General features: G+C 38.8%; 2 protein-coding genes across 2 annotated transcripts in view; both read left to right on the top strand.

Annotated features, from left to right (window-relative positions):
- On the top strand, nucleotides 1-3694 carry LOC121933677 (olfactory receptor 6B1-like). The gene is made up of 3 exons (XM_042473660.1): nucleotides 1-919; nucleotides 2922-3025; nucleotides 3614-3694. The coding sequence occupies exons 1-3, from the start codon at nucleotides 1-3 to the stop codon at nucleotides 3692-3694; spliced, it is 1104 nt and encodes a 367-aa protein (XP_042329594.1).
- Nucleotides 3465-13098, top strand: part of LOC121935124 (cytosolic phospholipase A2 gamma-like) — a 25708-nt gene continuing 16074 nt past the window's right edge. Inside the window, exons 1-8 of the mRNA XM_042476276.1 lie at nucleotides 3465-3570; nucleotides 4930-4982; nucleotides 6458-6501; nucleotides 8511-8622; nucleotides 10089-10231; nucleotides 10496-10694; nucleotides 11853-11970; nucleotides 12888-13028. Coding sequence (XP_042332210.1) covers nucleotides 4980-4982; nucleotides 6458-6501; nucleotides 8511-8622; nucleotides 10089-10231; nucleotides 10496-10694; nucleotides 11853-11970; nucleotides 12888-13028 — 760 coding nt within the window. The 5' untranslated portion in view covers nucleotides 3465-3570; nucleotides 4930-4979. The remainder of the gene's footprint in view (nucleotides 3571-4929; nucleotides 4983-6457; nucleotides 6502-8510; nucleotides 8623-10088; nucleotides 10232-10495; nucleotides 10695-11852; nucleotides 11971-12887; nucleotides 13029-13098) is intronic.

Here is a 13098-nt window from a genome sequence, read left to right on the forward strand (position 1 = left end):
ATGGCACAAAGAGAAACAGTTAATCAAACAATGGTGACAGGATTCATCCTCCTGGGATTCAGGACTGTTCCTGAACTTCAGAGTCTCCTTTTTGTTGTGTTTTTGGTCATCTACGTGGTGACGATGGCTGGAAATATCCTCATAGCAATGGTACTCTTCACTAATCATCACCTGCACAAGCCCATGTACTTTTTCCTAGGTTGCCTATCTGTTCTAGAGACCTGCTACAGCTCAACAATTCTTCCTAGGGCTTTGATTGGCTTTATAACTGAGTACAATTGGATTTCGTTCACAGGGTGTTTCCTACAGTTCTATTTCATTGGTACCTTTGCTTGTACTGAGTGTTTTCTCTTGTCAGCTATGTCTTATGATAGGTATTTAGCCATCTGTAAACCACTCCATTATGCTGCCCTCATCAACAGCAGGCTGTGCATTCAGCTCTCCTTGACTTCTTGGATAATAAGCATGGTAGCTACCACATTTACAACATTCTTCGCTTCACAGTTGACATTCTGTGGTCCCAATGAAATTGACCATTTCTTTTGTGATTACACACCATTGTTAATGCTCTCCTGTAGTGACACCCATCAGACAGAAACACTGATATCTGTCCTCGGTTCCACATGCACAGTGCCACCAATGTTGCTGACTCTCATCTCCTATGTTTGTATCATCTGTACCATTTTAAAAATCCCTTCAACCACTGGCAGAAGCAAAGCATTTTCAACTTGTTCTTCTCATCTTATTGTAGTCACAATTTACTATGGAACTCTCATCGTTGTGTACATCTTACCAAAGAGCAGTTCAATGAAGGATCTGAACAAAATTTTCTCTGTTTTCTATGCAATCCTGACTCCTATGATCAATCCTTTCATCTATACTCTGAGAAACAGAGAGTTTAAGGCAGCCCTGAGAAAAGAAATTGGCAACCTTCCACATTTCAGAAGAATTCAAGGGACCAATGTTCAATAAAATAGAATGCTTCCATAATGAACTGCAAAGTACTTTCCTCTTGAGAGGATCCACCAAACTCAATAGAAAGGTTTTGAGGTAATTGTTGTGAGATTTGTAATTTCATAATGCTTTCAGAGTAATCACTAAAACTGATGATGTTGTTGTTGTTTTCCTAAATAGGTTCAACATATTTAAAGGCCATTCCATAATTTGAAGGTTTTTTTTTAACTTAATGTTTATTTCCAATCCATCACAAAACCATACATAGACAGATAAGGAATATACACATTACACATAAACGTATACATATCTGACATTAAAGACATATATTCTTAAAAGACATATATTCTTAAAAGACATATAACATAAATGTCGCTTTCTTCTACCCTTCTACTCACTTTTCTCTCTCTCTAGATTTTTATTCTTTTATCTTAAGACCATTATTCCCACAAACTTTACAATAATTTTGTTTTTCCTATTTTTTACATTAGTTTTCTTTTTTATTTTCCTTTAAACCATCTTTGTATTTATCCTTGAGTAAATTTACATTGAATTAGGGCTTTTTTAAAAAAAGGTTTTATATTCATCCTGTTTATCAATTTTTTTCTTATTAGACCATGTCCACCATGTATGGAAATATGAACCTGTAACATAGGAGCACTTCCAACAGTTAGATTTAGAGTTTTTATATATAAGAATAAGTAAATGCCACCTATATATCATATTATAAACATTTTCTTTTATATCCTGATTTGTGATGTACTTCAGATTCTTGCTTCATATATTCTCCCACTTTTGGAACTCAATATTGTTTCCTATGTTCTGGGCCCATATGACCATACTGTGCTTTATTGTTTCATCTTCTGTTTCCCATTTCAACAGTAGCCTATTACATCTTATAAGTTTGAAGTGGTTTTCAATATCCAGTCAAGTGATGGTTGACCAATGCAACTGTCAAACTGGATGGTTCCCTTATGCATCTTTTATAGGAATGAAATCAATTCCATGAATTCAACTCCAGCTTGATTGATTGATTGATATAATATCCCAGCTTTTATCAGCACAGGAGCCAAGGTAGCTTGCCTGTTTTAATCTGTTTGACCTGTTTTAACTTGTGAAACTTGTGTAATGCTTTTAATCAGTTAAATTATTGCTTTGTTTTTAAATATTACATTGTTTGAAGCCCTTTAAACTGATCTTAATAGTATGATACCCTGAGATCTTTTAATAAAGTACAGGATGTAAATATTTTAATAAATAACTAAATAAAATACATTTAATTAAGGCAGACATCTGTGTACTTCATCCCATGCACATTTACCTGACTACTGAGGCAACAATAGTCAATAATAACGTGTCAAAAAAAGAAAGGAGACTAACCAAGCAGTAACAATAGAATTCAGCCTGCTGGGAAGATCTGAATAAGCTTCTGAAAGTCTCTCATTTTATTGCTGTTTTTGCAGTTTTTATGGTGCCAGTTTGAAGAAATTAGGGCTCATATTAGCATAGAATACACCCAGGAGCCCCCAGCTCTTGGTAGATCTCACTGCTTGTTGTTGTTGTTGTTGTTGTTGTTGTTGTTGTTTTTATTTTTATCCTGCCTTTTTCCCGGTACAAAGCGGTTTGAGGTTTTGGCATCATTCCTCTGAATGTTGCCATTTTATTCCCCCACAATGCTTTTTACACAACATAGGTCTAGAGTATTTTGAGGAATTATGTGTGCTGCTGCTACTGCTACTGCCATCACCAGATCAGCTCTGTCATAAAAGCCCACCTGAGCATTTGTTGAAGGGCCCTTTTGTGATATCTTCCCAGAAACTACTGAATTTTGTAATATCAAGAAACCAGGAATCCTCTAGTGTAAGATTCTCATTCATCTTCCAGAGTGGAGCTGTTTATCTGTATCAAAATGTCTTCCTAGCCATCTCCTGTACATGGCCACTTTCATGAGACCTCTGGCCTCTTGTCTTTCAGAGACTATCAATCGATGTTTTTGCAGAGTGAGAAAAAGAGATTGCACTATTATAACCTACAGGTTTCAGTGGACAAGCTGAAACTAGAGGCATTATGGGTTATTTAAATCCATTACTTTTTTCCTGTCCTTGTTGGAAGGGGAGGTTTTTCTTGATAGTTTCCCATGCAAAACCAATAGTATCACCTCCATTCAGTGCATACCTGGAAGAAATTATGTCACCATACTAAGGACTTTTTTGTGTGAGGTAAGTAGTAGGTACAAATTCAAATGAGAGAAGATGCACATGGCCCTCATATACAACCTTGAGGTGAGAGTCCTCGAACTGAAAGTCTGGCAGCTGAAAAGAACCTTCGCAGATAAAGCCACATGTATTGACAATGTAACACCAGCATTTTACTAAAGAGGTGTCATAAAATTAGGGACTGTCCCTGGTTGATAAGGCAACTAAAAATATGCACAAACATTCCTTTGACGTAGCTCACTGCTTTTCTGAAATGTTTGCAAAACAACTTGCCTTATATGGAAAGAAACCACAACCATTGGTGAGAATAAAAATGACTAGGGTCATTTGCCATTCCATATATTCCATAGCATTCAGACCTCTCAGCCATATTGGAGAAAATTCTGCCTAGGAGGACAATGTGAGTAGTTCTGTTTCTGGTTGTTGTCTTTCTTTTTGAGTAGGCTATAATCATGATTAACAGTGATTATAGTAACAGAACAGCAGCTTATAACCGTAAAGATAGCTATCAGTGGAGCATTTGACAAACACACATAAAATCTTTCCATGTGGATTTGTGTTTATTTTTGTGTTCAGAGTAATGCTGCACTTCTGACAGATGGGTTAAACCAGTGATTCCCAAACTTTGGTCCTCCAGGTACATTGGACTTCAACTCCTAGAAGCCCTAACCAGGTTAGCTAACAGTCAGGAACTCTGGAATCTGAAGTTCAAAATGTCTGGAAAACCAAAGTTTGGGGACCACTGGGTTAAACTAAAAACTGCTTCCAGAGTCATCACTCAATAGGTTTCATCCTTGAGAAGAGGGGTGGAGCAGGCTATTGCATTCAGGCTCTGTTTGTGGGCTTCCAGGAGACAAATTTGGGGAGGAGATTGCTATTCTTGATGCACATTTGATGTGATGCAAGGCCTCAGAGGGTTGCTTGAGACTTTTGGCTTCTCATAAGTTCAGCTACAATTCTGGTTTTGGATAGACCAATATAATTGTATTTCATAACAAATAAAGATATGGTTATATAATGCAGGCCGTGAATAACTGACAATACGACACTGGGAAATTTGGACTGCGCATTTTTAAAAAAATTTCACACAAAGATATTAGAACTTGGAGGAAGCAGAGGAAAAGTTACATGCTGGATAACAGAGATGCCTCAGACAGTGATGGGGAATGCTCTAGGTTTTTTCCCCATTATATTTTTGGTAGACCCACACATTGACCAATATAGGTGCCTAAATAATTAGTAAACTGGTAAATTCAAATGGGGACTTTGAGTAGGAACAGCTCCAGGTGACACAGAAAATGATTTTATAGCTGGCAGGGGATCATTTGGGCTATTTGGGATGAAGGGACTTGGTCATGTTGATCTGGAATATTAAAGTGTACAGGTTTTTTTTAAAGGATTCTGAATGCTGTTCATTTTTAATTGACACATATTTTATTGAGCACAGAACTGGCTGTCCTAGCAGTGATGTTCAACCCTGTCCTCGTATTTCCATATCCATAAGTTTTATAGCAATACATTAGATAATCAGATAGTAGGGATTTGCACTTTGTAATTAGCTAATAAGCCTGGTTTTGGTTAAATTCAAATAGCAGTGTGATATTGCAGTTTGTGGTTAACTTTTTGTTTCTGCTCCAAACTCAGAAGGGATTATTGGGAAAACCATCATCACACAATTTGTAATTTGGGAATTGCTGAGATGATTATGTCTAGTGACACAATGGGAGAGTTTTTGAAAATGTTCTCTACTTTGTCACAGAGACATCTGAAATCTGTAAGTTACTCGAGAAAATAACATCAGGAAGAGAAATGGTAAGAAATCCATACAAGCTGAACCATTCTGCCTCATTTGCTATTTATGAAAGAACTATTTGTTTGCTACCTTTGTAAATCAAAATGGTGGCTAAGACTAAAACTTGCATCAAGTCAGTCAATAGCTACCTTACTTACACAAAACTAGGGAGAGAGTAAAGTCTTATATCTTAATGTCAAACTCATGCTTGAAATTATGGTTGGTAGCCAAAATGCCATCTCATGCAGTCATCAACAGACATGGGATACCATAATGTTAGTATATGGATAGTTAAGGCTGCTGAGTTATTTGAAGTTTCCAAACTTATGTGGGTTTTAAAAGACAAAGCAATTGAATTAAAAAAAATGAAAACTTTGGACTTTTTGAGGAACATGAAATGTAACAATGCATGAATTTGTGGCTATGCCTACTTATAAATTTAATAAGATTATCTAGTTGTAATTGTAATAGTAGAATAATAAATGTTGTCTTGCTTTTCCTCCCTCCCCTCATATTACATTCTGGAGCAGGAGATCAGAGCCCTTTTGTGTTTTAGTAAATATATATTTTAGTTTAGCTTAGTTTTGGTTATATATGTACATGTATTTTGTTTTATTTGTGTTTTATTTGTATTTTTCTCATTTTCTTTATTTTTTTTCTGAATACTTATGTTTTTAGTTGTGAATTAGTTTGTGTTAAAAGTTATACAATAATAATAATAAGTAGTAGTAATAGCAGTAGTAGTTCCTATAAAGGAACCCAAAAATAATCCAATGAGGAGTGGTCACAGAATGCTGACTGATTTGGAGGAAGAGAGAAGAAGAAGGGGGAGCAAATTGAATAAAACATCTGGAAAATGACATTGCTGACTTGAGACTGCATGCAACGACTTCATATTTATATCTATTTATTTGATGTGGTACACACCGCCCAAATGCGCCGTGCTCCCCATGATACTAGGATTAGGGAGCGTGCACCAACCGCACACTCCCTAACTCTAGTAGTGTGGATGATGCCATCGTTATGTGGTGCCATCCACACGGGGTGCATGACAATAACATCATACATGCGCTGCGTCCAAATGGAATGATGCATTTGTGATGTCTCTGTGCCGCTCCAGGCTGCTTACTGCAGCCTGAGGGAAGCACAAAAAGGAACTCCGAAATGGAGCTCCTTTTGGGCCTCTGTATCGTTGGCGTGGCAACCAAAGGGCCATGCCTGTGATGCAGAGGAGAAAGGGGCTGCGGCGGCTGCCCCTTTCTCCTCTGCAGGGCCAGGGGTGTCTGGCCCCAATCCAGCGGAAAAAGGAGCGGCTACCAGCGGCCCCTTTGGGGCGGTCTGTGCCGCGTCTTTATACCCAATCAGATGACGTCACTCCAATTGAATTAAGAGTTAACAGAACAATTTAAAACCAGATTCAAATTTAATGATCATGTGCCACACAAATTGGATAGCTGAGCCTCATCATATATTTTTATCTTTCATATTTTTAAAGGAAAATGGGACTCTTAATGAAGACATGTTGGCCTTTAAGAAGAGGTAATGCAAATAAAAAATGTGCTACAATCTTACCATCTGATTAACATACATGAAACTGGAGATGAGTCAGAAATTTAGTCTTTCCAGCTTTCCCCCTCTTTGTACATGCCTGTCAATTCTTCAGTTTCTAAACCCAGATGTATAAATAAATACAATTTGCAATCAGAAATTCATACATGAGGGCTCTTATTACATTTTCTGAAAATATGTCTGTCTGTGATTCTGTCAGTATGCACACACATGAAAAATTCAAAAGACAACTGCATATAACTCTGAAGTGTGCACAAACACAATTAAATCAATGTGTAGCTGTCTAGAAAAGTCACCCTCCTCATACAGATATTCTAACATTTTTTTCCTGTACCTCTAGGCATGGGAGAGTCCAAACTGGACAGCAATTATTGTTTGGGCTATAAATATTTTCCTAACCATTGTTCCAGTTATATTTATACCCAACTCCATTTATACCTGACTCCATGTGTATTATGAAGTTTGAAATGGATTGCCACTTGTAGACTTGGGATCGGAAAATTTGCTTGTTTCAATCTGTCATACAAGAATGGAAAATTTCAAATGGTCTCTCCCCATTAGCAAGATTAGGGGACTTTTTATTTTTTTTTGCATTCTTCAAGCCCATGAGGGTTTTAAAGGTATTAACCAACAATTTGTACTTTGCCTGAAAACTAATTGGTAGCTAGCGGAGTGATTTTAATATTAGTGGACATGCATACTTTGGGGATAAAAGTTGCTCTCATAATTGCATGCCATCTAAATGACACAAATTTTAATGTCTGAACAGTACACAAGGTATCTCACAAAAGATACCCATTAGTTTTCTCTGGCCCTATTGAATCTAGTAGGTAGTCACTGGAAAGGTACTTTATGAAACAATAGAACCAGAGTATTAGCAAAGTATCTAAATTTTTTATCATTAAATAGTACAGTACTCTTGTTTTTCTCACTCAGGCCAAATCACATTGTGCCTATTGAGTCAAATAGAGTCCATTAGCAGCAAATATTATATTATTGAGTGCCTAACATAACAACCTTCCTTTTTTTAAAAAGACCACAGACTGGGGTTTTCCTTGAGCTGCTAAACATAGCTGTTAGCTTGGATTCAACAGTAAAGGGCAGAGGTTGTGTGTATCTGGTTTAAACGAAAGCTTACTTTTATCCAGATGCTGTTTGCTAACTAATGATTACCAGAGTTATTCTTGCAAAACCAGTAGCTGCATGCAGAAACTGAGGACTGTCCTTGTGCAAAGCAAGAACTAACTTAAGTATTTCCTGTAAGGAGATTAATTGTACTAACATTGGAAGTTTTCTCTTGATAGCCTCAACATGTAGGAAATGGACCCAGTGGTTGTAGTTAGTGCTTTTGTCAATATGGAACCATACCATTGCCTTCTGACATAACCTTGCAACCTGTTCTTGTATTTGGTTGAAAAGCACACTTTGTCCTATTTACTTGTTTTATTTACAATCCACTGGTCTCCCAGCTTAGTTGCAGTTAGTTCTGTTCTGACAGTGGAGAAGAAATAGACATCTGATGCATGGACTTAGTATGTCATTTGTAAGTTGTACACAAATAGTCAATCTCTGCAACTCTCCATCTCTCCCTAGTAATTTTACTATCTAAATAAAATTTGCCCACATAGTGTACTGGGCTGAGTGTTGGTCTAGGAAACCAGGAGACTATGGTTTAAATCCCCGTTCAAGGATGGAAACCCACTGGATGACTGGAGAAGGCACACTCTCAGAAACTAAGAAGAAGGCAGTGGCAAACCCTCTGTGAAAACTTTGTGCCGATGCAGTTACCATGAACAGAAGTTGAATTGAAGCCACTTAACAACAGCAAAAAATGTACTTTTATTCAGGGTTGCTACAATAATTGAAGTCTCCAAGTAGACTATCCCCACCTTTGAAAGATGACTGTGGTGGAAGGCACACCTGGATGATGGTGATGCTAACTCTTCTTTTTCTCCCCTTCCTCCTTCTCCTTAACCTAGTGATACAATCCGGATTTCTAGAGATATATCAGACAAAGAAAAAGCAACAATTGGCAGAAGAAAAGCCAATGTGCAGGATTGTCTTCAGAAGCTTGGAGTTAATTGTACTATGGTAAAAATCTACAGTCTATGTATTCACCCAATGAATGTGTCTTATGCTAAAGAATGCGGTGGTGCCAATGAGGTTGATTATGAATATGAAATCCCTAGCCAGTGAATAAAGAAATCCAAATACTGAAACTCACCCAATTAGATCTAGATTAAATCACACTAAGGCCCGAAGCACATGGGCCCTAAAAAGTGGCTTCTGGCTACTTTGGAGGTGTGGTGTTTAGATGACACATGTACCCAATGCAGCCTGAAGCCACTCCAGTGCCACAAACTGGAGCAAAAAAGAGTCAATTTAACCTGACTCCTGGCAATGCAGCTTAAGGCCTGCAGTAGTGGCCTGCTTTGGGAGAGGGCTGTGTGGCTGCTGATGTCCTGGTCTGATCATGGCCATCTTTAACTCCCTAAGGCGGGGTACAGACCATCCCAAAAGGGTGGCCTGCCGGCGTCTTGCTTTGCTTTGTGAGGGAGTCGCAGCGGACAAACCGCATGGCTCCCTTGTGCAGCAAAAAGGAACCGCAAAAAGCCACAAAGACGTCGCAGTGTGCCAATGGCAAAAAGTGTCCGTCACATCAAATGGCGGCGCCCGTGTAGACGGGGTGCTGCCATTTTGCCACCACCAGCATGCACTAGGCTAACCCTAGTACGTACTAGGCTTAGGGAGCGTCTGAATGGTGTGTACTCCTGAACCCTACTGCTGCCGCCGCCACGCTACATTTTGCCGGTCTGTATCCCGCCTGAGTTTCTTATTTTAAATCAACAGGATTTAAGTTAATTGTGCCTAATATTTCACATGGTTTTAAAAAGAATATAAGTGAGCCTCATGGATGCAATCTTAAATCTATATTTTATACATATATGACAAACTATTTAATCTAAACAATGTATGTGTTTAGCATAATGTTATGTATTATTTTGTTTTAGTGGAAAAACAATGTATAGAATATTCATAGCTTTGAGATTCATGATGTAAGTATAATCTATTAGCAATGCAGCTCAAAAAGCTATCAAGAGAGATGTTAGAAACAGATGGGCCAAATAAAGCAGCTTCCAGCCACTTTGGGGGCACGGTGTGTAGATGATGCATGTCCCCGAAGCAGTTAGAAGCCAGTCTGAGACCAGTTATGGTGGCCTGAAGCTGCCGGAAAAAGGAGTAGCAAAAAGCTGCTCCTGCTGGCAGTGTATTCAGGACTGCAGCAGCGGCCCACTTTGGGAGCAGGCCATCCGGTTGCTGTGATCCCAGAGCAATCAGGGCTGCAGTGATCTTTTCTCTGTCCCATTCTTTTGGCCCATCTGCTTCACCCCAATGATGGTTAAAGTTTTAATTGGTGAACTCAACCAATGCATCATTTTTAATTGCTTGGTGTACTGTTAGAAAAATATTTGCTATAACTCATACACAATAATGAAGAAGGAAGATGCTGCTGCTGATGATGATGATGATTTTTCTTTCTCTCCCTCTTCCAACAGAGCAGTGTCCCCAATATTGCAATATTAGGTTCAGGTGGAGGTCTGAGGGCCATGATTGCACTGCAAGGTGTTCTGGTGGAACTTCAGAAACAAGGTTTATTGGATGCTGTCATGTATCTCTGTGGAGTATCAGGCTCTACTTGGTAAGTGGAACTGAGTTATTTTGGCATATAGTTGGCACATGGAGATGTCAGATTGACTCAGTGAGAAATCAATGATTTGATAAAATCGCCTCTCATGTCCATTAAAACATTCTTCTAAAAAGTTCTAGTCATTATAGGCAATATAGGTCTTGCTTAGGTGGCCAGTGATGATACAAAATGCATAGCAAATTTCAAATGTACTTTCCAATGTAATTTTAAGGATTTGTTTCTAAGCCCTGTTTGTTGGATTTTGTATTTTTCAAGGTGCATGTCATATATCTACAAGCATGAGTTATGGGTGACACAGCTTCCCACTTTGGAAAAGAAGTTGTGTGACAAACTTACAAATACAGCCTGGGATCCCAAGAAAGCCCTTGATGCCCTGGTAGAACAATGCAAAGATGACACATACTCCTTGACTGATTTATGGGGTAATGTTATTGTCTATGGAATGGTACATGAGGTGAGTAATATCATATCATTCCTGCTGTTGTTTCTGCAGGAAAATCTGTCCAGCTCTGCTCTGGTCTTGCCAACTCAGGGCCATAGCTTCCTTGACTGAATCAGTCCCTTACTAATATGGTCCATTCCTACTGTCTTCAATTTTACAAGCATTACTGTATTATATTTTTCAGTGAGTCATGGTATCTATCGATGTGCCCAAAGTACAAGAGTGTCAGTTCAGTTATTTTGACTTCTACTGATGGTTCAACTTTTATTTGCCCAAGTACCCATTTATTAGTGGCTTTGATGGTCCATGGCACTTCATTTCAAATGAGCTGATTTTGACAGCTTTCTTCACTTCCCAGCTTTCCCAGTCATACATAGAAATCAGAAATACTATGGCAAAGATCATTCTAACTTGACATTTAATAATGTATTTTTACATTTAAGGATTTTAATTATTTCTTTCATGCCTGCCTTTCCAAATCTTACCTTCTTCTGATTTCTTGCCAACAGTCTCTATTTTGATTAATGACTAAACTTTCATTCTTCTTAATGGTCCTGGAGTGGTTCCCAGCCCATGGGAACCTTCTGAATCAGACATCTTCAAGACTCTCTGTGTTCCACTGTTCTGTTCAGTTCTTGAAATTTCATGCCCGTGACCTCCCTGATCTATCTATCTGGTGTGTGGTCTTCCTCTCTTTTTATTGCCTTCTATCTTTCCTAGTAAAATGATCTTTTCTAATGAATCCTGTCTTCTCATGATCTGGCCAAAGTATGACAGCCTCAGCTTGATAATCTTGGTTCCAGAGATATTTTGGCTTGATTTGTTCAAGGACCCATTTGTTTGTCCTCTTAGCTGTCCATGGCATCTTCAGCACTCCTCTTCAGCACTACATCTAAAATGCTTTCATTCTCCTCTTATCCGCCTTCTTCATTGTCCAGCTCTTGCATGCATACATGGTAATGCGGGATACAATGGCTGAGACAATTCTTATTTTAGTGTTCAGTTTTATATATAAAATCTTTAATTATTTCTATGTCTTCACCACTCACTTTATTGGGAGTAAATTCTTCACTGTCATTCTCATGTTTTTGTAGATTATCCACCCAGGGCTAGCATTGAGAGGCAAAAGCCTGCTACTTTCCAATTGCTAATGTGTTCTTTTCTCTACAGCTGGATGATCATAAGCTGTCCGAAGAAAGGAGAGTTTCTTCGCATGGGAAGGTGCCTTACCCCATCTATGCAGCAGTGGATTCAAGCAAATTAGCAGATAATTCTAAAATTCACCCAGGTAATGGTAATACATGTATATGACTGTTAGTCATCAGAGGCCAAAACACACTGCATAAATAATCCAGTTGGACACCACTTTAATTGCCCTGACTCAGTGCTAGGGAATTCTGGGAATTGTAGTTTGTGGTGGCACCAGAGCTCCCTGATAGAGAAGGCTAAATGTCCCAGAATTCCCTAGCATTGAGCCAGGGCAGTTAAAGTAGTCTCAAACTGGATTGTTTATGCAATGTGTTTTGGCTCAATGTTATACTTTCCCACTGAGCTCTACAGGACTTTAAAGCCCTTAACTGTGCTTGAATCATATCTGTATATTTTCATATCCTCTCTCTGTGTTGCACCCTTTCAGTGATATTGTTTTGTGTTTATTATAATTGTCTAAAAACAGTAGACATGTCTACACCATTGACTGCTATGTGAAGAATGGGGCTCGACAGACAGGCGGGGCTCTGTGCTGCCCGTCTTTGGCCCGCATCATTTCTGCAGCCACCAAACGGTGTAGCAACAATGTGTTGCTGAAAAGAAGGTGCCTAGAATGGCTTCTTTTTTGTGGTGCTGTAAACGGGAAAGGGCACTGCCATGATGCCACTTCCTGCAAGCGATGTCTGCATGCTGTGCGGTGTGTGCGTCACCATGGAGGCCCCCATGGTGGCCACCGGTGCATACTAGAGTTTGGGAGTGTGCGGTTGCTCCGTTCTCCCAAACCCTAATTTTGGTGCCAGGCAGCGATCTGTTCTGGACCAATGATTCAGGGGGGAAAACCCAACACAATTAGTGAAATTATATAATGTCATGCTGATATAATGCAAAAGCTTGACAAAGAAAAGAGAGACTAATGCAGGAAAAGCAAAAGGTTTCTGGAATTTCCCAATCACATTTATTTCTTCTTTCTCCTCTTCTCCCTTCCATCTTCTAAAGAGATATGGTTTGAATTTACTCCTGATGAGGCTGGATTCATTCATTCTGGAGCATTTGTGGATATGAGGCTATTTGGAAGCGTGTTTGAGAATGGCAAACTGAGGAAAATTAAGGAGGAAAAAAGCCTTTCCTATTTGAGAGGTAATTCTATAATGAATTCTTTAATAGGTTTAATGGGAGTTTCAGTGGAACTTTGTATAAATACATAACA

Source organism: Sceloporus undulatus, chromosome 6 (genome assembly GCF_019175285.1).
Source record: "Sceloporus undulatus isolate JIND9_A2432 ecotype Alabama chromosome 6, SceUnd_v1.1, whole genome shotgun sequence".
Classification (NCBI taxonomy): Eukaryota; Metazoa; Chordata; class Lepidosauria; order Squamata; family Phrynosomatidae; genus Sceloporus; species Sceloporus undulatus.

Excerpts from the sequence above, each read along its gene's own strand:
- LOC121933677 (XM_042473660.1), top strand. The coding sequence starts at position 1 with ATGGCACAAAGAGAAACAGTTAATCAAACAATGGTGACAGGATTCATC. Across the intron at positions 920-2,921 it reads TAAGGCAGCCCTGAGAAAAG|CTTTCAGAGACTATCAATCG; the intron begins AAATTGGCAACC and ends CTGGCCTCTTGT. Across the intron at positions 3,026-3,613 it reads TGAAACTAGAGGCATTATGG|GCTATAATCATGATTAACAG; the intron begins GTTATTTAAATC and ends CTTTTTGAGTAG.